The following is a 24,967-nucleotide window of genomic DNA, read 5'->3' on the forward strand; positions in this document are numbered from 1 at the left end:
ATATTTTCTCAATATTAACTAAATATTAATTAGATCATTTATGAACACAAAAGCAGTCTAGTTATATTAATGTGTTGTGTCAATCAAAGCATTTCACCTTCTTCAAGTTGTCTGATAGGACGAGCCTGGGATGGGCGGTGCTTGAGTCCAGAGTCACGTTCACTGTGGGAGATGAATAGGAGGAAGATGAATAGGAGGAAGATGAATAGGAGGAAAATGAATAGGAGGAAGATGAATATCAAACAGAGAGACACACACGCATTCACATGCAAGACTTTGAGGGAGGATTTTTTTTTTGTTGTTTGAAAAAAAAAACATACCTGCATACTCCTGTACTCTCTTCACCTCTGCAATAAGAACCTCATATCATTATATTGAAACTACTATTTCTTTATTCTATTATTATTTACTTCCATTATAACATATTATTTAAGATATGAACAGTTCTACAATCCTATAAGTACCAGTATAGATGTTTAAGGAAAAACATAGGGATTTTTCAACTGTACGATTCCTTTACCTTTGTCTGAACTATCTGTTTGTTATTCGGTCAAACCAAGTCACGGCCAGAGTTTGAATAGGGAAAATTCAGAGATTTCGGAGTGACACTTCTTCTTGAGCGAGATTTGGTTGGACACAATAACAAACAGGCAAATTGAATTACATTTCAGCTCATTTTTGTTCTCGTTCAATACTGGTAAATTCCAAACATTATTGTTGGAGTTGGTCCCAAAAAAATTCAGGAAAATAGGATCCAGGTTGAAAAATACTGAAGTATTCCTTTACGTTGGACTTGTAATTTACTTACTGGGCTGGGATCGAACAGGACCGGGTTCCACCACAGATCGATGAATACCTTGAGTAGAGTAAAACAAACATCCGAAAGTTGATACATATTTTAAGTGGCAATATTAAGTCAAGTATATGCTATGTAGTCACAGTTCTTGCACAGTAGGATAACCCAACGGAGTGCAATGGTCAGGATAATGATAGCTCATTATGCCATTATTCTCTGAAGTACACACCACAACAAAGAGTGATGACAAGCCATTACAGAGAACGTTTAAAATTTTACTAAAGAGTTGAAGAACTTTATATTGTCATCTTTTGCCACCTCCATCCTAACTATCTCTATGGGGTATCTCTGTACTGGCCATCTCTATACAAGCTATCTCTATAGTGTATGTATGTACTGACCAACTACATAGCGTATCTCTATGTACTGACCATCTATGGTGTATATCTCTATGCACTGACATCTATATAGAGTATATCTCTATGTACTGACATCGTTAAAGAGTATATCTCTATGCATTGACCATCTCTATACTGTATCTCTATTACTGACAATCTCTATGGTTTTTAGCTCTATTTATTTGCCATTTAAATAGGGTAGCTCTACTGAATGATCAACTCTATAGTGTCTATCTCTATGTAATGACCATCTCTATAGTGTCTATCTATATACTGACCATCTCTATAGTGTCTATCTCTATGTAATGACCATCACTATATCTCTATGTACTGACCGGTATCTGCAAAATGATTCAGTTGCTCCTGGAACTTCCCCAAAAGAGCGGCCAGCCTCTTATAGATGGCTCCCGTTCCATGGTCAGAGTTTAGGGACACCGCAAACCAATCTCTGGTTGGTGGAGGGCAGGAGAGGGCGGGAAAACTCTGGAGAAGGGGGTGGAGCCTGGGTGTGAGGTTTGTTGAATGAATCTGAAGGTTGACTGTGTATACTAGAGGAGGAGAGGAGATTGAGTTGGCGGAGGAGAATGGAAAGAGACGAGAGGAGGAGAAAGCAGGAGAGACACGTAGGAGGAGAAAGGAGGAGCGGAGAGGCGACAGAGGAAAAGAGGAAGGATGAATAGAGGAGGGTGAATAGGAGATAAGCATAGGCGTAGGTAGGATTAATGGAGACACACCTGGATGCAGTGTACGTGGTCGTCTGATTGGCTGAGCTGGGACAGGTCTTGCTCCCTGCTCTTCAGGGCGGACACCTCCAGCTCCAGCTGACGCAGCATGTTCTCTGCATGATGCTCAGTCGCCCTCCGCTGGACCTCCATCGCCTCCATCACCTCTGCCTGCGCCTGCTCCAACGCAGACGCCAGCGCCGAGAACATAGACAAACTGCCCGCCGTCTCTCGCTCCATCGCCATCTAGTGATAGAGAATGGCATTGTTTAAATCACACTGCTACTACTTTTTGGTATGTTTTTATTTATATTTGATCCTATTGATTCCCACAATAATTTGGATCCAGTTACATTTGACCATAGCCTGTTTGTAATTAAAATACTCATTAGTGTCTGACGATGAAATGAGAATATCATATATTTACATTGTGCTTATAATTCTTGTTGTAACTTTGTAAGCAGCCACCAGGTCATTAGGTGAGTGTGTGTGTGTGTGTGTGTGTGTGTGTGTGTGTGTGTGTGTGTGTGTGTGTGTGTGTGTGTGTGTGTGTGTGTGTGTGTGTGTGTGTGTGTGTGTGTGTGTGTGTGCGTGCGTGCGTGCGTGCGTGCGTGCGTGCGTGCGTGCGTGTGTGTGTGTGTGCGCGAGCGCGCACGTGTGTGTGTGTGTGTGAGCGCCTGTGTGTGTGTGTGTTGTTACCTGCAGTTCAGTCACTGACGTCTTTATCTGTTCCATCTTCCTTATTCTATGTGTGATCATAGCCTGAAGCTGCTGCTGTAACATATCCATCCTCGCCTGTCACACAAACGCACACGCACAAACACACACACACACATACACACACACACACACACACACACACACACACACACACACACACACACACACACACACACACACACACACACACACACAAACAAAGAGCATCACTACATGAAACAAATAGTTTGCTCTGAGTTAGATCTCTCCTCTTCCTCCTCCGGTCCTCCCACCTTGGTATCCATCCATTCCGTTTCCAAGGAGACGGTGTCGTGGCCATGGTGCTCAGCCCCAGGGGTGTGACACTCCGGGCAGACGACCCCTCCGTCGCTCTTGCAGTACACCTGTAACCATAGAAACAGCACCACAGTAACCACACTGTCCCTATAGCAACCAGACTGTTACACTTAAACAACACCAGCCTGTGTTAACGCACTAACTTCACTCAAACAATAACACAATCACGGCAGCTTACACAACTACACTAACACAACTACACAATTGGTGCAATGCTAAAATAACACACCATTTACACCACCGCTACACCAACACAACACCACAACACAGCGACTATGCTACCATGGAGCCATCATCATCACCGCGGTAACCCCCTTGGCGGTAGGGCTGGCTGTGCGTGTCATACCGTGAGCCCCCGGCCGTGGGTCTGGCAGATTGGGAGTCTCTGGGTGTCCCCCACCAGACTGAGGGTGAAGCGCCTGCGACCGGAGCCCCGGGACGGGGCGGGCGGGGCCAGCTGGGAGGAGGTGTGGCTATTGGACATGGTGGGCAGGGGAATCTCGGTGGGCATGGATGTTGCCAGCGGGGAGTTCAAGCTGGACATGGACACCAGAATAGGGATTCCTTTCAAAGTAAAAGCGCCGGGAAAGTAGTCCCCAGACAGGAAATTAGGGAAAGACAAGGAATTGTTTAAAGGTCCCATGGCAGGCTACTTTATGGATGCTTTAATATAGGTATTAGTGGGCCCCTAACACAGTAGTTGAAGACGTTCCCGAAATTCAGCCGTGGTGTAGAATTACAGCCACTACGAGCCAGTCGCACATTGAGCTTTTCCCAAACGCGCCGTTTCGGTGTCTGTAGCTTTAATGCAAATGAGGAGGAGAGAGGCGGGTCAAGGTGGAGGGTGGGGGTGTGGCCCTGAGCAGCTTGCGGCCACTGTACAGTGTGTTCTGTTTACAGTGGATGTATCGCATTGGCGAGGCGCACACAGCCTTTGTGTTCTGTAAATATTCTACAACACTCCAGGTGCTCTGGTGGGAGTCCTGGAGCTCTATATCTAAGTAATATCCTATTATACATAGATATATATATCATATAATATATATTGTCACGGCCAAAAGCTGTGTGCGCCTCCAGACGATATTATGAATCTCAAACGAATCTCCAGTTCCACATCAATCTGAAGTAGACTGAAACGAGACATGGAGGAGAAAGGGATTGTCGCCCGCGATTGCCTCCCGCCGGAGCCCCGCTGCCCGCTGACGAGGCACCACCGGCTTGGAAGCGGGCAGCCTGCCGCGTGGCGGTGGTGCCTCGTGGCGTTGGTGCCTCGTGGCGTTGGTGCCTCGTGGCGTTGGTGTCTCGTGGCGTCAGTGCCTCGTGGCGTCAGTGCCTCGTGGCGTTGGGCAGCGGGCAGCGGTGCTCTGGCGGGAGATAATTGCGGGCAACAATCCCTTTCTACTCCTTGTCGCAGTTCATGTAGGCTACTTCAGGGAGTCAAAGCCAAAGTTATTTTCCCCCCTTCTCAACCATGGCTGAGATAACCACCGCTACGAGTCTCCTTGTGGAACTACCAGAGACGTCAGAGAACCCGACGTGTTATGCGCCGTGACACCAACAGCGGAACGGTTATCCAAATAACAAAGAAGTGTCGCAGCTCATTGTCTCATTGGCGGGCCAAGTTCTCTGGGGGGTAAAGCAGAGAAGGGGAGGTAACCTTTTCCCGGTACGACGACATACGCGGAAAATTCCAAATCGGCGCGTCTGAGCTTTGTTTTTTTCAAAGGCAGAGCAGGATACCTAGTGCTCGTCTTGCACCTAACGCCATTTGTTGCTACTAGGGGACCGTAGTCAGGCTAGGGGAACTCATATTAATGTTAGAAAGCCTCATAAAGTGAAATTTTCATGCCATGGGATCTTTAAGAGACGCCCACATTTAACTTGGGTCACAGATGCTCTGAAGAGATCTTTGATCTACTAATGTATATTCATATACAAATTGATATATTTATCACAATGTAAGAATGAAGTCTGGACAGAACCTAGTCCAGTACTCACCGATGTCTTGAGGGTCAGAGTCAAACTTCCCCAAGGCTCTAGGTCTCCTCTTCCGGTCATCACGCATGAGTCCCTCTCCTCCCCCCGCTCCTCCTTCCTCTTCTCCATCCTCGTCTCCAACGACCCAGCCCCCCCTCCCCCCTCTCATGACCGTGGTCCCCCCGTACCCGGCCCCACCCGAGCCCAGCACGGACATGGACTTGAACTGCTCAGTGATCTCCCTCAGGGTCCGGTTGACCTGGAGCTCGGGGCGCCTCTGGAACGCCTTCTTACAAAGAGGACACTCGTACACCTAGAGGAGAGGAGGAGGAAGGAGAGGGAGCGAGTGGGGAGGGAGGAGAGGAAGGAGGAGAGGAAACGACAGAAGGTTGAGAGCAATGGAACGGAGGTGGAGAGAGTGGTGGTTTGAACCATTACTTTGATTTACTGGTAGAGAGATGGACAGGGATCGACATGTACCTTTTACTAACCTTTTACTAACTAAGGTAGAGAGACATGTGCATAGGCTTACTCACGGGTAGAGTATCAGACAGGTAGAGAGACAGACAGGTAGACAGACAGGTACCTTGGCTCCGTCCCAGTAGCGGTTGATGCAGCCCATGCAGAAGGTGTGTCCACAGGGCGTGGATGAGGGGTTAGTGAATATGTCCAGACAGATGGAGCACTGGAACTGCTCATCAGACAGGAGGCTGCCCAGGGACGCCATCCTGTCACAAAAGAGAGAGTACTTATAATTCAGTCAGAAGCTTTTTTCAAAAGAGACTCGCAGTGACTTCTGATACACCCGGTTGATGAAAGGGTTGGGAAAGTATGAATGAAATAAATTATGAAACTATTCAAAGAAATTCAAAGGATGAAAAGGAATCAAGCAATCAATCACTTTCGTGCAAATTGCAATGAGTGTCTGACAAGAGACACAACTCCGAATTAAAATCTGTTTCAAATAGCTTCAGAAAGAAAGACTACCTGATTAGAAGAAAGCTAATGGTATGTTTTTAAGTACAATAAGTAAAACTAGAAAATGCATGTCCTGCAGAAAATGCGGTGAGTGCTGTAGTACAAAGTGAGGGTGAAAATATTTTTTAATAAAGCCACATAGATTGAGACATAAAGAAACGTTAAATGGCTTAAATCAAGTGAAGCGATTTGAACAAACGTTCAAAAGTCTAAATGGATTAAACAATTTTTAATTAAGCACCATTTAAGAAAATGTAAATGTGTAAGTGTGTGTGTGTGTGTGTGTGTGTGTGTGTGTGTGTGTGTGTGTGTGTGTGTGTGTGTGTGTGTGTGTGTGTGTGTGTGTGTGTGTGTGTGTGTGTGTGTGTGTGTGTGTGTGTGTGTGTTTAAGAGAATAGTGAGCCGGTGCGCGAATAAAAGTAGCCCAATAGAGCGGGGAAAATCGCCCAATCTGGCAACACTGCTGAACGTCCTCACGCTCCAGGTCAACGTAATCAATGAGACCAGCTGAAAACGAAGCGGGTATGAAACTAAAACTGTGTTTCTGAATAAACTTTAAATGATATCGAAATTCCGTTTGTATATTATTTAAGATTTAAGTGTGCAGATTTGTTAAATGTTTTGAATGAAGGTAAACGGTTGGAAAATGATTGAGTAACGATGTTTGAGGGGAGTAGGATTGTCAGAATTGGCAGACGTCTTCTATGAAAACAGGTATGAAACTAAAACTGAGATTCTGAAGAAAGTTTAAATGATATCGAAATTCCGTTTAAAATTATTGAAAATACAAGTGTGTAGATTTGTTAAATGGTTGGAACGAAGATAAACGGTTGGAAATTGATTTAGTTACGTCTTAAACAGTTGAAGTACCAGAGGAGCGCTCCGTCGTCCTCTCATTGACTCCCATGTTAAAAAAAAAGATAATATTTTAAAAGTAGAATATCTAAAAAAGTATAGAATATTAAAACAATCTGAAAAGAAGGGCGCTGTGAACATTTCAAAATAGAGTCTCTAGGTGAAAGATTTAGGAAGGAAATAGGTCCCAAAGATTGTAGAGAATGATAAAGAAAGAAACAATAGTTGAGCACTGCATGCCTTCCTCACCTAATTAATAAAATAACAATAACAGATGACATCACCCTTGTCCAACAAACAAACAAGGGAACAAAGAAAAACTTGACGCCTTCCTGTCAGAGAGAGTATTTACTATTCAGTCAGAAGCTTTTTCACGAAAGATAAAAGCTTCTTCCTTCTACCCCCCCCCCACTCAGGGATAGAAATCTATTGAATAAGTTAAATGGAGAGCAAAGGACTGACTTTGATTTATTTTAATGTACTTCAAACCTTAAATTTAAGAGCCAGTGAACCAAAACCTTTTTTGTCCGCGTCAGAGTGAGGGTTAGCCTTCACGGATACCTAAAGTATAACGCTACTCTGTCGTGCGGAATTCGTGTAAAACATTGCTCATTAAAACGCTCATAACAGTTAGACAGAGAGACAGAGCTCCACATGTCCACACACAACACACTGCTGATGTCCCTGGGTTGTGACGTCAGACTACCTCAAAGAAGGTAGTCTGACGTCACGAAAAGAACGTCACCTGGGTTCTCAGCAGAGTGGAACATTCACATAGTGTTTTGGGGGAGATAGCGAAAAAAAACCTCTAAATTGGGGACTTATTTCAGATAAAAGGGCATAGATTACTATGCTTACGATCATATAAGACACATTTCCATGTTAAAAACAAAATTCTCTTTAAACTAAAGCTGCTGAAGGGTCATTGGATAATCGTGGAACTTTATGAACTCCAAACAGTTGACTTAAGAAATAAACAAAAGCATGACGGTAAAATTACACAAAATGTCGAGCAGTAAAATTCCAGGTACAGATTTCAAGATGCTCATTCCGCATTCTTTAAATTCACGTTCTAATTAAAGCTGTCTGCGATTAGCTGTAATTATAGTGTTGCCAAATACTTCTACTCTGTTTACCTTATTTTCTCTGTCGCTCTCTCTCGCTGCATCTGCTCCCTCTCTCTCCCCATCTCCCCCCCTGCCCTCTTTCCCTTTCTCCCCTTCCAGCACTCACTCTTCTCCCCCCTCTTTATCTCCCTCCCTCTCACTCCCTATCTTGCTGTTTTTCTCCCCCTCCATCTCTTTCTCCCCTTCCCGCTCTCTCGCCAATCTCTATTTCTCCCCCCTCTCTCTCCCTTTCCCACCCCTCCTGTTCTCCCCCCCCCCCCCCCCTCCAAATACCTTTTCTCCAAACTCCCCCCGTCTTTCTCCCCCCCGTCTAGTTTGTCGTATATGAGTCGGGAGATTACCTGTTCCTCGAGGTGAGACGTGAGCTCAGGTGTAGAGATGCAGGTGATATACTCCAAGCCAGGTACGTGCACAGGGTAACTTCTTCTCTTCGCCCTACTTCAGTCTGTCCCTCTCTGCATACCCGCCTTTTCGATTCACTACCCCGTGAAGTTCGAAGAGGACCCTGTCTCACTTATACCTTCAAGATTTCTACCCTCCCTTCTAAGCCCCGCCCACTTGGCTGAATGCCAGGAGAGTGAAATTCAGGTAAATGTTACCAGACTGGTTTAGAAAAGATCCTATAAACAAACGTGTACACACACACACACTCACACACACTCACACTCACACTCACAAACTCACACAAACAAAGACATACTGGTTTGGGCATTGTAGTAAATCTTTCCACATAGGTGTAACACTGTGTGGCAAATCAAGCACACGGGCTAAACCAAATTTCCCCATCAGAACGTAATGTCTATCCTCGGTACAATGAAAATGTAATTTCCCCACAAGGATAGTTTATGGGGACGTTTGTTTCACCAGTGTCACTCGGATTACCATCACATTCTTGGATGTTATTTTGGTCCTTGTTACATTACTGTGGTAAAGGTCATCTTGGTCTTTCCTGTTGTCCGGGAAGAGGTCTAAAGGAAGGGAAACGTTCTGATTGGTGCTAGTGACTCCAATCGGAACGTCTCAATTCCACCAACATTATGGAGGCCAGAAATAGCAACCATCATTATCCTCATTATCCTGCATTCTTTCACCTGATCAGGGTGACCTGCACTTGAACAAAAGACAAATTAATTTATTTTGAGTGATCTGATTGGAAAACATGGCCAGCCCAAAGAGAGCCATGGAGCGCAGCCCTCCCTGGTTGAAGGTGTTTTTTTTATTTATATCCTGCGTATATATTTATATACACAGGATTTCAGCCGCCCCCAAATTAAAATAAAACAAAACTCATGGGTCAAAAAACTTGGGACAGAAAGTTAAAGCAAAAGGTTCTAGCTCTCTCTTAAATATATGAATGCCGAGTTTGCTATAGTATATACCTGACCAGGTAGAGAGGACAGGTGTCCTGCAAGGTGACCAGCTCTACGAGGTGAAACACAGGTGTAGAGGAATGTAGTTGAAACCTGTATTCTTTATCTGATGGCAGGTTTTCTACCAATATTGTTTCTCACTGCCATCCTGTCCGAAATCAAACCTTACCCAACAGTAACCCTATAACTTCCTTATTTAAGCTTCCGATGCGTTGATTAGAGTAAATTGGCTGAACCGGGAGGTAAGTTCCCAGCACATTTTCCAATATGCCTCACTGCCAAGACATGCCACGCTCTCTTGTATTCTGTTGATTAATCTCTGTGTTAATTACGTCAGAAGAAAAGAATGCCCAAGTGATTCCAGTTATTAAAATGTCATAGTTAAAACACTATGCACTAGAGGCAGAAAAAAGCCTATATGTTCATCTGTTTAGTTGCGTTGCTTTACACATATTGCATTAACTCATTCAAGTGGGAGGGATGACAAGATCGTCACAGTGGAGGTTTCCAGTCCTATATGGAGGGCTATCATTCGGATTAGGTTGACTCTGACCTTTACTGTTAAAATATCACATAGTTGTGATCTGTTTAGAGTGCTGCTTTGACATTTGATCAAGTTATCAGCCCAACAGGGTAACACCTGAGAAACCATTAGGCCCAGAAGAAAATAGAAAGTCAGAGATAAGTGTAGGAATGCCACTTTGTATGTGTGTATTCACGTCATATTTGCACACCCATTGATTTATTACTCGTTATCCCTTATCCCTGACCACTACAATTCTTTAGAAATCCCTTGATCTTGTTAATATGTTAACATGTGACATGAGAAACACAGTGAAACAGCTCTATATACTGTCTCTACTGTCTCTGAGACTAGTAATGTTTGGGCCCTACCGAAGAAGTGCGATTGTGAAATGTGCTGCCCCTGGGAATGCTGTTATGAAAAATGTTGTAATGCCAAGTCACGTTTTGTTCATCCATATTCTAGACTAAACAGACAGTGAGTATACGAAAATGTAATGCCCTAAATTAAATAGCCTATAATGAATATCCTGCTTTACCGACGATGTTAATGACCAGGATGTTAAAAAGTCATGTCAAATTTGAAAGCTTGTATGCCTATAGCCTAGCCTAAAACACTGACCACACCACACTGTTTAAGGTGAAAAAAAATCATTTTATTACACGATTACATGACGTGATGTGCCCGCCTTTGTCATTTAGATTAGATTAGATTAGATTAGATTAGATTAGATACAATTGTATTAATCCCCCGTAGGACAAATTTGTTTGTTGCGGCAGTGGAAAAACACAGGATAGAAATACAATACAATACAAATACAAAGTACTAATACAAACGAAAATAGACGTTAAGGTAAATGCTAAACTAATGCTAAAGTAAGGACAAGACAAGACTAACAGAAAAAACAAGTAGGGCAGAAAAAACTGTCGGTATAAACAATATAAATTATGAATGTAAAGTGTACATTTTAATTATGAAATTGAAATAAAATGATTTAGTTTATGGTCCCCCGATCTTTTTTATGCTGACCCAACACGCGATGGAACCGTCCATAGATGATGTCATCCATTGTCTAGACTTCCTTCTTGTGACGTTGATAGTAGCCTACCAAGAAGTCCACAGAGCACTTTCATCATGCCGCTTGCATCATATTCCGGCAATCCAACTTAATCAAAAAGGTAAACACGTTAAGGGCGTGAACATAATTGTATCAGGGGACTAATGCGACGCAGCCCATTCTGTCAATGTTTGTACTACTACCTAATAGCTCGGTCTGGGATACCGTCATTTGTGAGACGGATGATGAGTTAATTTCCCACCAATGCAATGACCAATTATACAGGAGCTTATCTAATAAAAAAAAAAACAGAAGCACAACGCATTGTTTTGACGGTTGTACACATGGGATGAGTAGTCCAGGCGGTGCCGTGTTCTGTCTCACTACATGAATCACCGTGTTCAGTAGTGCACCATTATAACGTTAACAATTCAAAATGTTTTGAGTGTTTCAGTGAACAAATCTGGTTGCACAGACTTCCCTGCCAATGGGCATTATTGGCAGGTCAATGATTTACCTACCAAGCGATATATTGTTATAATAATACAGTCCGTTTTGGGAGTAACGCGTTACTCCCAAAATGGAATCTTTGGTCAATTAAAATGGTGAATCTTTGGTCTGAACTGGGCTTTAGAAAAGTAATGCAATTACTGGATTGCATTACTTTTTGCTGTAAAGGTAATATTTTAATTGTTAGGAATCTCAGTAACGCGCGTTACAATGCATTTTAAACCCGAAATTAACTTGTGTGTTGTTTTTTAAACATACCGCGAGATTCGTAGAGGAGAAAAAAAATCGGCACAAATGTTGAATACCTCTACTGCTTGAGGAGAAGATCACGGCAGCAGCGGAATCCAGGGGTGCTGGTTGTAGTCTTTTAGCTCGGTTCTCAGACTCAACAGTAGGGCTAGAACGGAGCAAAAAGACTACAACAAGCAATGAGTCTTCCAACCGAAATCAATAAATTAACAAAATGCCAAATAAAACACGACAAAAACTGTTTATCGCAACGATACCTGATTTGGAACATCAGCGAACACCACTAACCACTCGGTGAGTTGCACATTTCTGAAAACAAACGTTTAGGGTTGTTTTGTGAATGCCCATAGCCAGCCGTTGTGAAGCAAGTTGAATATTTGTCTAACTTTGTCCTCAAAATCCCTTAAGGTAGAATAACCTATAGAATTACGCAACCCAATCTCTAAAACTCTTCATTAAAGGCACCCAGTGCAACTTTATGTAAACATTCAATGAAAAATAAACATTCAATTTCTAGTCTTTTTTACACGTAGTAAGTTTCAATAACTCCATACCATTACATATCGACATTCAAGGAGCAAAGATGAGACGTCGTTGTGTGGTGAGAACTGATAGAAAATCGTAAACAACAACAATCGCCGGTGGGGAGAAGCCAATTTTCCATTGACTGGAAGCCTGCTTTATTTATTGTAGGTTACAAAAAAGAAAGAAAATGGCGGCATTGTTGTGGTTATCGATTTTGTATCAGTTCTTACCACACAACGACGTCTCATCTTTGCTGCTTAAATGTCGGTATGTAATGGTATGGAGTTATTGAAACTTACTACGTGTAAAAAAGACTAGAAATTGAATGTTTATTTTTAAGCCTCGAAAATTGCACTGGGTGCCTTAAGTAAAACGTAATCCCCATGTAGAAACACATAATCCCACTGTAGAATCACCTAAACTCTGATGTAGAATCCCCTAACCTTTATATAGAAACACTTTACGGTAGAATCACCTAACCCAGAGGTAAACACTTAACCCTGATGTAGAATCACCTGACCCCTATTATAGAAACTTTACCCTAATGTAGTAACCCCTGACCCTAATGTAAGGTCAGTGTTAGGGTAAGCTTACCATAATCAGCATAGATACACGTGTGATACTTGTTTATTAACTCTAATAGTACAAAGTCCAAAAAAAAGCGAAACCACAGAGCCTAAATACCTCATTAAGATGTTGTTAATTAATGTAAATATAACCATCGTCTTCAGTGAAAGTCATTCAGTTATTATTACCTCTTTAATGCATACATTACAACTAAGAAATGTCTTCTGAAACCAACAATTACATGTATCCCCTTTATTGAACACACCAATAATAATGTAGCAAAATTATTGATAACAAATTGATGCATATTTTGGGTTGTAATTGTTGTTTATGGGGAAAAGACCAATTTATTACCTGTTAAATAGTCTAACCTCATAGTCTAGTTTATATAACCATGTTAGAAAGTGTATATTACCATAATATAGTGATTTGTATTTGAACTATATTATTGGGCCACAGTCTCTCCTATGGCTTGCCAGGGCCTGGTTGCTAAGTTACGACTGTTCCTCTAGCGACTCCAGCACGGCTCTCAAGATGGCGGCTACCGCCACGGCCCCTGGGTCGGGGAGGGTCACTCGCTCTGCGGCGATGTAGCTCGCTCGCCCTGCTCTCGCTGTGAGGTCACGGGTCGACTCCGCCCCCAACTCTGCTGCCTGACAACGAGGTACAAAAAGGGCGGGAAGAGAAATAGATCACACACGTTATATTTAAGATCTACATACATTTAATTATGGTACATCGCATGCACGAGTGTCCCTACTTGACGGTCCATGTTTTAAGATGTAAATCACTTTTACAGCAACGGTGAAACAGTGAATTTGTATTTTGAGTATTTTTAGAGGTTGTCTTGCTCTACTGGTTCTGGGTTTGAAACTTTTGGATTCAAACCCAGAACCTTTCAGCTGTGAGTCAAACACCCTTATCACTGGACTGTGAGCACAGGGAAACAGGACTGTACTGTATTGTGTCTATGACTCTTTACTGCGTCTCAGTACCTTAACAGCAGCCTGCAGTACTGCCATCTCACCACCAGAAGGAGCTGCTTTCACCTTCAGCAGCTCATCCACAGCTGGGCACAAGGCATCCAACTGATGAAGGCATACCAATAATCAGACTGACATTCAAACAGGTTTTCAGACTGACATTCAAACAAGTGTACGTACGTACGTACGTACAGACAGACGTACAGACAGACGTACAGACAGACGTACAGACAGACGTACAGACAGACGTACAGACAGACGTACAGACAGACAGACAGACAGACCGACAATAATAAATAAAGCTTTCACCATGGTTCTGTCGCCAGGCTCCGCCCCTCCGTACCTGGTTAATGCAGAACACAAAAAACATGTTAGACACACGTACACGTACACACACACTCACACTCTCTCTAACTGGTCTGGTACCTCATCATGGCCTGTGTCCCAGCATGCACTGCGTTGGCCCAGGCCCCGGCATGGCTCAATCCCTCGGTCAAATGTCCTGCTGCCGCTGTAAGGAAGAGACTGTATATCTGTGTGTGCGGTGGGTATGTGTATAAAAGAGTGTGACAGGGAAAGACAGTTATGCCACTGCATTGCAATTTGAACGACAATTTGAACGGCCATATGTCAATCTTGTAATGTCACAACATAACTATTTTAAGTAGGTCAAAGATGCAAACTCTGTATTTTTCTAGTTGTGTGCGAGTGTGTATGGTGGTTTTGGTCTGTCCCAGCTTCCAAAAAAAAACACCTCACAAACCTCAAACATTTTTATAACCTACCCCCCCTGAAGACCCGCCCATCTTCTCCTGCACCAATCCGGCCAGGACAGACAGCAGTTGCCCCGGGCAACCAGGCACCACATGAATGCAGAGCCACTCCTGAATGGCTGTGAGTGAAAAGTTGACATTTTGAGCTTTGAATCATACTTGCTCGATGCAAAGCATCGAGCAAAGCATAGAGCATTTTATGACATACTATGTAAGCACCATTCACCTCTGACCTTACATAAGCATTTAGCAGATACTTCAATCAATCAAAAAAAACTAGACAAAACAATCTAGCAGTATAACCAGTTATGACAGGTTTACGTTCATCATATAGTGTGTGTTTGTGTGTGTGCGTGCGTGTTTGAGTGCGTGTCTCACCTCGGGCAGCCTGTGCGTGTGTGTTGCCACAGTCTCCGTCCCCAGATGCCCGATCCAGAGCGTTGAGTTCCTCCTGTCTGTCCAGCAGGGCGGAGCTTATCCTCTGTAGCGCTGAACGCATCACAGGGCTCAGCGGCCCTGGGGAACAAAACAAACATACCCAAAGTGAAGAAGTGGCTAATGCTCATTCTTAAAGTGATAGACAACACAGGATCTAAGAACGTAATGAAATCCATGAGCTAACGTAGAACACATATCATATCACTCCTACCTTCAGAGGGGGCGTTGCCCCCCTGGGCCCCCGTGCGCAGCGCGGGGGCCTCCACGGTGTACTGACGTGAACTCACACACGCACTGCTGAGGTTGGGCCACGCGGGAGCGCTCGTCTTGGCATCTGCAGTAATCAGGGACGTTACCAGGAGCACAGTGGGTGCGTGTGAGTAGATACAGTAGAACCCATCTTCAACCCACACCGAGTCAATAAAACTCCCTCAAGATCACTTGGTCTAGTTTTTGCTTATTATTATTGCTTATATATTGAGTACATTCGGTATAAATGATAATGTGTCATTCCTTTTGATAATCTCGCATAAGCGATTGTCAAATGGATTGGATTTAAAATATATATATTTTTTTAAATAATCGCGAGTTAACTTACCAGTACGATGCGATTAATTGTTTGACAGCCCTACTATCTATCTATCTATCTATCTATCTATCTATCTATCTATCTATCTATCTATCTACGTGCAAGGCTATGTGTGTGTGTAAGGGTATGTGTGTGTGTAAGGGTATGTGTGTGTGTAAGGGTATGTGTGTGTGTAAGGGTATGTGTGTGTGTAAGGGTATGTGTGTGTGTGTAAGGGTATGTGTGTGTGTAAGGGTATGTGTGTGTGTGTGTAAGGGTATGTGTGTGTGTGTGTGTAAGGGTATGTGTGTGTGTGTGTGTAAGGGTATGTGTGTGTGTAAGGGTATGTGTGTGTGTAAGGGTATGTGTGTGTGTGTAAGGGTATGTGTGTGTGTGTGTGTAAGGGTATGTGTGTGTGTAAGGGTATGTGTGTGTGTAAGGGTATGTGTGTGTGTAAGGGTATGTGTGTGTGTAAGGGTATGTGTGTGTGTAAGGGTATGTGTGTGTGTAAGGGTATGTGTGTGTGTGTGTGTAAGGGTATGTGTGTGTGTGTGTAAGGGTATGTGTGTGTGTGTGTGTGTAAGGGTATGTGTGTGTAAGGGTATGTGTGTGTGTGTGTGTAAGGGTATGTGTGTGTGTAAGGGTATGTGTGTGTGTGTGTAAGGGTATGTGTGTGTGTGTGTAAGGGTATGTGTGTGTGTGTGTAAGGGTATGTGTGTGTGTGTGTAAGGGTATGTGTGTGTGTGTGTAAGGGTATGTGTGTGTGTAAGGGTATGTGTGTGTGTAAGGGTATGTGTGTGTGTAAGGGTATGTGTGTGTGTAAGGGTATGTGTGTGTGTAAGGGTATGTGTTACCAAACAGTCGGAGAACTTCAGGGTCGACCCTCATCAGGGAGAGAGAGACTCCGGCCATCTCCAGCGATGTCATGAACGACCCTGACATCACTCTGGCAACCACCACTCCGCGGGCCTCTGTAACCATGGAAACCCCCCATCACATGGCACACTGATTTCACTCACCTGGTGTTCATTATTTAGACTGTGATTTTTGATTTGGGCTTCCTTCCTAGTATTTTGTTATTCATTTGTCAAAGCTCACCACCATGTCTACACACACACACACACACACACACACACACACACACACACACACACACACACACACACACACACACACACACACACACACACACACACACACACTTACCCAGTGTAGAGAGTGCAGCTCTTGTGACCACAGCCATTTCTAAACAGGACAGAGCTCCCAGATTGTTGACACACAGAACCACACTGTCCCCTAGAGAGAGAGAGAGAGACAAGTTATAACACAGACACACGCATGCACAATGTCCCCTGGAGAGAAGGGTTGTAACACATACTGACACACGTATAGATACACAGGTGACTTACCTGAGTTGAGCAGCAGATGTGATTGGCTGCTGGGGTTGGTCATGTGATCTATCATGGTGTTCACCACCTGGTCTGCACACGCCACCTAAAGATCACCGCATATGGCATACATATTATATCATAATCTATTATATCATAATAGATTATGATATAATATATTGTATATATTGTTAAAAATAGATATCCTCCTCCATAAATGCCGACCTTTGACCTCTGGATTCCGGGCTCACCATGGATACCTGAAAGAACCACATAGCTGTCAATCAAAGCTGCAACACTCTCTTGCTCCGCTCTCAATTCCTCTCTCCATCTCTTGTTCCTTCTTTTTTTTTTATTATCTATTGCCCTGGATAATGTACATTGCCAACAATATTTAACAATTTTACTGGAAAAATAGCAATGTAGGCCTAGAAAAATATAAAAGATATATCTACAAAAATAGTAATTAAACTAAATAAATAAACGTCTCTCTCTCTCTCTCTCTCTCTCTCTCTCTCTCTCTCTCTCTCTCTCACCCAGGCCCAGCTCCATGTCTCCGGGGGGCAGCTGAAAGGAGGGCAGACATCCTGGAACACTGCAGGGAGAGAGACTGACCCCGAGAGTACCTGCAAACACACGTACAGTAAATAACAACAACAACACTTTCTCTATGATCCAGTATTTTAATGCCGGCTGAATACACTATAAAAGAGGAAATGGTGACAGGAAGACTCACCAATCCCTTTCAGCACCTCTGTCACCTTGGCAACAATCTTGTCCAATGGGCAGCCTTCTTCTGCCAGGGCCCCTGCCAACTGTATACACACACATTAACACACGTATACAAACTTTACGTATACAAACTTTAACGTATACAAACTTTAACGATAGGCGACTACATTCATTCACTTAACGGATGTTGTTATCTAAAGTGATGGCTGACATTAGAATCAATATTGGAGCAGACACATAAAAAAAAAAGGTGCTGAACGACCTAATTTCTAAAAATTAAGCAACTGCAGAAATTAGAATGCAAGGTGGGTTGATTAGGGTTTTTATACACACTATCTGTACAGGTAAATATACAGGTACACGTATTAATAAAGACGTGTCCCTTGCTTAATGTAAAACACTTTGTTGACCTTGTGTACGAACACGGTACCACACAGGCCCCGCCTCCCAGCCTTGCCGGGGCGCTCAAAGGCGCAGTCGTCGGCGACGATCACCATGGCGACGGAGACGCCGCGGTTACGGGCCTGTTCGGCGGCCAGGCCGAAGTTAAGGCGGTCTCCGGTGTAGTTCTTTACAATGAGAAGGACCCCCGACGCACCTGCAGAGGTCCACAACCACAACCCTTACTGGTAAACATAGTGCTTACTCTTTACATAGTAGTATCCCGCCTAGCTACACTCTCATATATACTGTACACGCTGGTGCTCGTTGTTATGATTCTGCGTCTAGACCAACCCAAAAGGCACTCCTTTAATTGACCTCATCTTGGCGATCTTCATAATGTAAAGATGATGCGTCGCACACAACAGAAAGCAGTTCGACGACCACACACCCACACCGCACGCAAACACCTGCACACACACACACACACACACACAGGCCGCACCCGCGCTGTGGAGGTGGAGGACGGCCGCCAGGATGCTGGTTGGGGGAGGGGAGGCGAACACGCCCCCGGCAACCGCTGCGGACAGCATCCCTGTGCCAACGTAACCTGGGCCGAGAGACAGAGACACGCACGGAGAGAGAGCGAGAGTGTCGTGGAAATATCAATCACAACTATAATATGCAATTATATTAATCTTGTTTACATAATTACTATTCACATCAAAAGGAATTGTATACATTCTCCCTGTACATAGAGATGCCTCCCTTCCTCTCTCTGACGGAGCTATTAAGGTCGCTGTCATTTGCCTTTGCCATTGTAGCCACGAAGTCTGAAACTCAGGCCAAGCCAACTGTCTTCTTTGTGGTGTAGATTCCTTAAACTGTGTTGCAGCCTTGCTTGCAGACATGACCACTTCCCTCATAGTGAAGAGCCAAACAGACAGGTGAAAGACAGAACCCCTACCTGCGTGCGCTGGCTCGTGGCCGGACCCCCCTCCAGAGACCAGACCCACCCTCCCATTGAGGTGTTTCAGGTCAGACCGCACCACAACTCGTAGACCCCTCAGCAGACAGAGACCACTGGCTGACCGCACCAGACCGCACAGAGCCTCGTCCACACACAGCTCTGTACTGTTCAACAGCTTCCTCTGGGCCTGGGAGAGAGCCAGGTACGTGGAGACAGAAAGACCGAAAGATGGGGGCCGGATCATCATGGAGACATCAGGCCCCAAGGTACATGGAATATTTCGGAAATATTATAGGCTAAATGACCCAGGACAAATGGTCCAAACTTATAAAGTACACGGAACCACTTCTATATGTCCTCTACGCCTTTACGATTGAGGTCAACATCACTCAATAATGAGATTTTTGGTTGGGACTAAACGTGAGGTTTATGGTGAAATAGGGGTTACTTTCTGCATCATAAGTAGCGCGTTCCTCTACTGGATGCGTAAGGTATTATAATGGGTTTCAAGGTGGGGGTTAGGCCATGTGTTTGGGTGAGGCCATGTTTTGGGTAATGCAATGGGTTTCATGTTTCATGTTTTATGTATGTCTATGTAAAACCTTTATGTATGTGTCGCCGACGCTCTCTCTGTTTGCCCAAAGCAAATTTCTCTCGTGAGAGAGACAATAAAATACTTACTTACGTATTGTAAGCGTAACATTCTCTACTGCAGGCTTCAGCGAGATCAGTGTTTATGCTCCACTTCCCCTAAGCCCTAACCCATAACAATTACAGCAGGTCAATTTGGGTAAAGACTTAATGATTAAAGTACCTAATATGCTAATAGTAAATAGAGATTGACAGTCATTTATACAACTTGATTGATGTTGTTTATCCGTTAGCTCGAAATCGACCATTGAACTACGTATGAATTAACTATGGATTAGTGAACATCGCTACGTGTCAGCGCTTACTTCAACACTCCAGCCCTCGTGTGATCTGTTCTAGTGCTAAATAATAAAGTTTACCTCCATTTTTCAACGCTCGTCGCTTTTATATCTTCCCTTCCGAGTCGGACTTGCAGGTGAACTCTTGAACCTCACTGCAGGCGTAGCCACGCCCACCTGAGAGTTGTAAATAAAACTGGTCCAAAATCTTTGTTGATACAAATTGAAACCATCCGTGTATAGATTTTTTTATTTGTACAAACAATTTATCAAATAAAATAATTGGATTTTATTATTCACCCGTTACCTTTTTGCATCGCTGAAGGATTTGTGACTTTTAAATTAGCATTATATGAGGAACATGCGATTCCTTTTTTGGTTTCAAAGGGGTTTCGACCTTGGGAAGAACTTGTTATTGTCGAGGGAATTTAAGGGCTCCTCAATGATGAAAAATCTCAATTTCGTAATAAGGCAACTTTTGAGGCATAGTGTTAACTGGTTTTGGCCTGAGATGCTAGATATGAATAGCTTATACATTTCCAATATTTTCAAAAGATGCATCGAAGAAAACGGACAACGAATTTGTCTCAAGACAACGTATTTTATCTATCAAGTGCAGAGTGAAAAATAGAAAATGGCAGAGTACAGTATCATCCCCATGTGTATAGATATAACACAAGTGTCATATTTGAACAACAAGTGTCGCATTTGTGCATTTATCTCAAAACCTTATTCATCCCATGACATAACTCATGGTACTGTACATCACTTACAATAGCATAAAATAGAGAACTGTAAAACCAAAAACAAACTAGCCACGAACAGATGTGGAGAGAGGTGCTATACGGTTTGATGGCCTTGTGTCTATGTGTAACAACAATAACCAGCGGACATGAATAGCCCAGCCCGGCTCAGCCCGGCTCAGCCCGGCTGAAATTGACGGACAGTCTCATCTTAGAGCATTTCGCAGCCACTCTTCCTCCTCTGCTCCACCTACTCCTGCAACAGCTGAAGCTGTTCTGGACTCCAGGGGTTGATTACCGGGGGCAGGGGTGGAGGTTGCGCGGCCGGCGCCTGCCGGGCCTGGGTCATTTGTCGGAGTGTCGAGGTCAAGTCCTTAAGAACCGCCATCTCCTCTCTCCGTTGCCTGTTCTCGCGCTCCTGCTCCTCTCTGCGGCGCCGCTCCATAAAGTCCCGCTCCTCCAGCCGCCGGATCCGTTCTGGGCTCCAGGAGTGGCTCCCCGAGGGAAGGGGTGGAGGCTGCGCGTCCGCCGCCTGCTGCTGGGCTTGGGCCATTTGTCGGAGTATAGAGGTCATGTCCTGAAGAACGGCCATCTCCTCTCTGTGGCGGCGGTCCTCCCGCTCCTGCTGCTCTCGCCGCCAGCGCTCCTCGTACTCCCGCTCCTCGAGCAGCCGAAGCCGCTCTCGCTCGTGGAAGTCCTTGTCCATATCGTTGAAGACGCGCCTCACCTCTGCCGATTGCCTTTCCAAGTTTGTCTTGTTCCTCGACTTCTTCCTAGGAGGTTCTTCATCAGGAACGGTCCATTCTGTAAGATAAGATCGGTTTTAATCATCATGCAGCCTACAGTCATTTATACACTCGCAGTAGGTGGCGAGCACACTAAAACACATGCGGGGGGTGAAGAAACATGATCCATAACTTATGTTTTGCTCTTTATAATGCAACTATCTAGGCTACACGAATGAATAACGGCATTAAATGGTCCAATAGAATCGTACCTGTACTACAACCCGAATCCTTGATCGACAGATCAGCTACTGAAGGCTTCTCGTCATTGTCACTGCTTGGTGGTTCGGGGGTACTCGGGGAGGATGCCTCCTCCGTGCTTCTGGAGGTGGACGCCATTTCCTGGCCCAAGCCCAAAGCCACAGGTCTCGGCGAGTGACTCGATCCCCATATAGACTCGCACAAACCTAAATAGCACCATGTTTCATCGCCGTTTCCACTACGGCCTCTACGGTCGACGAACGTTTGGTATTGCTTTTTAAGAGCTTTTAATTTGGTGTTTACCTGAGCCTTGGTTCGGATTATTCCCTTTTCGCGTAGGCCTTTCGTAATTTGGTCATAAACAACAGAGTCTCTTGCCGTTCCTACTATTTGTCTGGAGATTTCAGCCTTGGCCCTTACCCTCAGAAGTTGACGAATCTCTTCGTCTTGCCAATGAACCATTATTGTTGTTGTCTTTTGTTCTTCACGCTTCGTATTCTCCCGGCTTCGTGCCAGTCGCATGATAGAAACGTCATCGATATGTCAGCAACACGCCCACTCGCTCCTTGTGAATTCGCTCTCAAGTTCGAGGTAAACTCAGGAGGGGCGGATTCAGTCATTTCCACACATACAGCCCAACCGGGGATTATCCACCGAATGGTCGGCTTTCGGTACGTTTAGTAGACTTGACCGTTGTGATTTGTTTTGCATGTGTGAAAGGTCTATAAGAGGCAAATTCGAGGAAATTCCACCTGTTTTTAATAGGGTCCCAAGGATGACAAATAAAGTTATCAAATTTCAGAAAAAATGTGTTGCATTCATCCAAACATCTTTATTATTTTACATAACACATAACTTAAGAAAAAACACATATTTTTTGTGAATAGGATACTGGGTCCCTATCCTCTGGCCCACAGGGTACATTGGGGACTCGACCTTCCCCCAGATAAGAGTTGGTTGGGCTTGGTGGAATGTCATGCCCAGCCTGGATCCGACAATTGATGTTGTGGGCCTCAGCTTCCAAAGCTCGCCCTTGGACACCTTTAGATCCACCGCTTGCTACCATCATGTCCAGCTCCCTTGGGACACATCCCAACTATCCTTCTGGCTCAGATGCCCGCACCTACCCTTGGAACATGGGCCTCCTCTCCTTTCCCCTCTTGCAGCATGGTTTTGGGCTACTTCCAAGGCCTGCCCCTCCATCCGTCCTCATCCAAGACTCAGCGACCACTAGTATTTCTCAACTTATTTTACACTACAGCCCACAGGGTTCTCACACATTTATAGTTAGAGTTGAGGATAATTTAAAAGTTACTCAATCACAAAATACAAGATTCAAGATCAAGAATCAAAGGTTTTTATTTGTCACATACTCATACAGGATGTGCAGTGAAATGTTTGTGTGTGACATACTCTGTATTTTTTATTTATATAGAAATATAAATAGAATACAATAGAATAAAATCCAAGATAATTTTTGGAGAAACTAATATTGTATGGCTGCAAACAAGTCATAGCATGGATCAAAAGCTACAGATCACAAGCGATTTTTATGAAACGGTAGCTAATATGAAGGGACCTCAACCGTCACAAGTAATCTTCCACTAGCATGTAAAAATGCACTTACAAAAAATAAGGAGAAACTTAGGGAGGAAACTCACTATAAATTACGTTTAAGTATTATGTAATATAGTGTGTATTATTATATATAATATAGTGATTTTTATTTTAGCTACATTAATGATCCTCAATCTGTCCAATGGCTGGCCAGGCCCTGTTTCTATAGGTTACAACTGTCCCTCTAGCAACCCAAACTCTGCTGCCTTGCAACAAGGTTAGAAGAGGGAGCGGAAAGAAATAGGATACACATTATATTATGGTTAAGTTAAACATTTGGACTTGGACTCAGAACCTTTCAGCTGGGAGTCAAACATCCTAAACACTGGACTATCTACTACTAACCTGTTGATGGTATTTAAACCTGTAGATGACTGTTTTCTCTGTGAAAAAGGTACTGTAATATATCGTGTCTATAAATCATTACTGTACCTTAATGGTACGAACACACCAAACGGGTACCATACGCAGCTCATACGCCCCTAACGCAGCTAAAATGTTGCTTGACCATTTTGTGTCAAAAATGGTCCTACGTACGCAGCTACGCGCCTGTGGAGTCCGAGGAAGGAAACCCAAACGCCACCGTGTTTGGGTGCATGATAGAGCTTGGATCGGGTTAGATTAAATAATCTCGGATATAAATAACAATAATCGGGTTAAATAACTTCACATGGTGTGTCTGGTGTGTTTCCAGCATACGTAGTGTTGATCAGCAGAGAAATAGTCCGCCAAGACGTTGAGGTTGCTTAGCAACCACTCTTCGTCATAACTATCAAACCAAACATCCTTCACATTCACCGAGTGAACATTATGAAAGTAAAATGCACATTTCTCGCTAAAAATGTTTCCATAAACGCATTTAATGGCGTAACTATGTTACTATTTCCACCCAGAATAAAGAAAGATGTCGGCCGTATGCTTCTGTGCAAGGGTCACTACTCTCTGCCAGTGACGTCGGGTCAAGCTCCACGCTGATTGGCTATTGCGGCTAAGTATCACGCGTATGAGCGTAAAAAGTTAAATTTTTTGAACTCCTCGCGTACGCGCGTATATGTACGCGCGTATATATATACGCGCGTATATGTACGCGCCTCATACGCCCCTAACGCGAGTAAAATGTTGCTTGGTACGCATGATACGCGTGTACGCACCTCATACGCGCGTAAACCAATGGTTCCCTATGGAAAAATTGCCGATTTTATACGCGTGTTACGCGGGTAACGCGTTTGGTGTGGCCGTACCTTTAACAGCATCCTGCGGTACTGGCCTCTTACCACCAGAGGGTGTGCTGTTACCTTCAGCAGTTAATTCACTGCTGGGCACAAGGAAGGATCCAACTGACAAAGAGGCACAAAGATAATCAGACTGACAGGCTGACTGATTAGTATAAGCTGTCTTTCAGCGTTGTTTTTCACCAGGCTCCAGGAACGGACCCCCGTACCTGGTTAACACAGAACGCACACTATACCATCGTTTACACGCAGCTTAATGTAAACGCGTTACAAAGCCACCCATACACGCGCATGCAGGCACGCACGCACGCAAACACACACACACACACACACACACACACACACACACACACACACACACACACACACACACACACACACACACACACACACACACACACACACACACACACACACACACACACACACACACACACTTTCTAACCGGTTGTTACCTCCTGATGGCCTGTTCCCTAGCATGTATTGATTTGACCCAGTCCCCAGTGTAGCTCTGCTC

The 24,967-nt window shown here is 44.1% G+C and overlaps 3 protein-coding genes across 6 annotated transcripts in view; all 3 read right to left on the reverse strand.

Annotated features, from left to right (window-relative positions):
* The window catches only part of LOC132475725 (E3 ubiquitin-protein ligase TRIM7), an 11,005-nt gene extending 2,558 nt beyond the window's left edge, over nucleotides 1–8,447 (reverse strand). Inside the window, exons 1-11 of one of the 2 annotated variants that reach the window (XM_060076999.1) lie at nucleotides 8,251–8,447; nucleotides 5,536–5,677; nucleotides 4,971–5,262; nucleotides 3,319–3,536; nucleotides 2,909–3,019; nucleotides 2,616–2,711; nucleotides 1,929–2,162; nucleotides 1,530–1,677; nucleotides 809–856; nucleotides 321–347; nucleotides 98–162 (exon numbers count right to left, since the gene is read on the reverse strand). In XM_060076999.1, coding sequence (XP_059932982.1) covers nucleotides 98–162; nucleotides 321–347; nucleotides 809–856; nucleotides 1,530–1,677; nucleotides 1,929–2,162; nucleotides 2,616–2,711; nucleotides 2,909–3,019; nucleotides 3,319–3,536; nucleotides 4,971–5,262; nucleotides 5,536–5,676 — 1,380 coding nt within the window. In that variant the 5' untranslated portion in view covers nucleotide 5,677; nucleotides 8,251–8,447. The remainder of the gene's footprint in view (nucleotides 1–97; nucleotides 163–320; nucleotides 348–808; nucleotides 857–1,529; nucleotides 1,678–1,928; nucleotides 2,163–2,615; nucleotides 2,712–2,908; nucleotides 3,020–3,318; nucleotides 3,537–4,970; nucleotides 5,263–5,535; nucleotides 5,678–8,250) is intronic. The other variant, XM_060077000.1, reaches the window with a different exon arrangement.
* tkfc (triokinase/FMN cyclase) overlaps nucleotides 1–20,054 on the reverse strand; it is a 46,775-nt gene extending 26,721 nt beyond the window's left edge. The window contains exons 1-17 of one of the 2 annotated variants that reach the window (XM_060077004.1): nucleotides 19,954–20,054; nucleotides 18,941–19,130; nucleotides 18,479–18,583; nucleotides 18,003–18,190; nucleotides 17,597–17,675; nucleotides 17,397–17,486; nucleotides 17,086–17,120; nucleotides 16,882–16,966; nucleotides 16,679–16,768; nucleotides 16,327–16,443; nucleotides 15,116–15,238; nucleotides 14,845–14,982; nucleotides 14,479–14,585; nucleotides 14,120–14,226; nucleotides 14,003–14,036; nucleotides 13,706–13,798; nucleotides 13,174–13,363 (exon numbers count right to left, since the gene is read on the reverse strand). In XM_060077004.1, coding sequence (XP_059932987.1) covers nucleotides 13,205–13,363; nucleotides 13,706–13,798; nucleotides 14,003–14,036; nucleotides 14,120–14,226; nucleotides 14,479–14,585; nucleotides 14,845–14,982; nucleotides 15,116–15,238; nucleotides 16,327–16,443; nucleotides 16,679–16,768; nucleotides 16,882–16,966; nucleotides 17,086–17,120; nucleotides 17,397–17,486; nucleotides 17,597–17,675; nucleotides 18,003–18,190; nucleotides 18,479–18,583; nucleotides 18,941–19,130; nucleotides 19,954–19,959 — 1,746 coding nt within the window. In that variant the 5' untranslated portion in view covers nucleotides 19,960–20,054 and the 3' untranslated portion in view covers nucleotides 13,174–13,204. Of the gene's footprint in view, nucleotides 1–12,758; nucleotides 13,364–13,705; nucleotides 13,799–14,002; nucleotides 14,037–14,119; nucleotides 14,227–14,478; nucleotides 14,586–14,844; nucleotides 14,983–15,115; nucleotides 15,239–16,326; nucleotides 16,444–16,678; nucleotides 16,769–16,881; nucleotides 16,967–17,085; nucleotides 17,121–17,396; nucleotides 17,487–17,596; nucleotides 17,676–18,002; nucleotides 18,191–18,478; nucleotides 18,584–18,940; nucleotides 19,131–19,953 lie in introns of those variants that run through there. The other variant, XM_060077003.1, reaches the window with a different exon arrangement.
* A 52-nt stretch (nucleotides 20,055–20,106) lies between these two features.
* On the reverse strand, nucleotides 20,107–22,204 carry LOC132475733 (protein enabled homolog). 2 transcript variants are annotated; one of them, XM_060077013.1, is made up of 2 exons: nucleotides 22,022–22,204; nucleotides 20,107–21,419 (listed from the first exon to the last, which is right to left on the reverse strand). In XM_060077013.1, the coding sequence occupies exon 2, from the start codon at nucleotides 21,319–21,321 to the stop codon at nucleotides 20,866–20,868; it is 456 nt and encodes a 151-aa protein (XP_059932996.1). In that variant the 5' UTR covers nucleotides 21,322–21,419; nucleotides 22,022–22,204; the 3' UTR covers nucleotides 20,107–20,865. The 2 variants fall into 2 exon arrangements, with proteins under 2 accessions (XP_059932996.1, XP_059932995.1); XM_060077012.1 differs by having other exon boundaries at nucleotides 21,613–22,184.
* Between the last annotated feature and the right edge of the window lie 2,763 nt (nucleotides 22,205–24,967).

Source organism: Gadus macrocephalus, chromosome 17 (assembly GCF_031168955.1).
Source record: "Gadus macrocephalus chromosome 17, ASM3116895v1".
NCBI classification, from domain to species: Eukaryota; Metazoa; Chordata; class Actinopteri; order Gadiformes; family Gadidae; genus Gadus; species Gadus macrocephalus.

What these genes read in the sequence shown, in the direction of transcription:
- LOC132475733 (XM_060077012.1), bottom strand. Translation starts at nt 22,123, where the DNA reads ATGCGACTGGCACGAAGCCGGGAGAATACGAAGCGTGAAGAACAAAAG. An exon ending in GGATTCGGGTTGTAGTACAG is followed by an intron (nt 21,420 to 21,612) that starts GTACGATTCTAT and finishes CTTATCTTACAG; the next exon opens with AATGGACCGTTCCTGATGAA.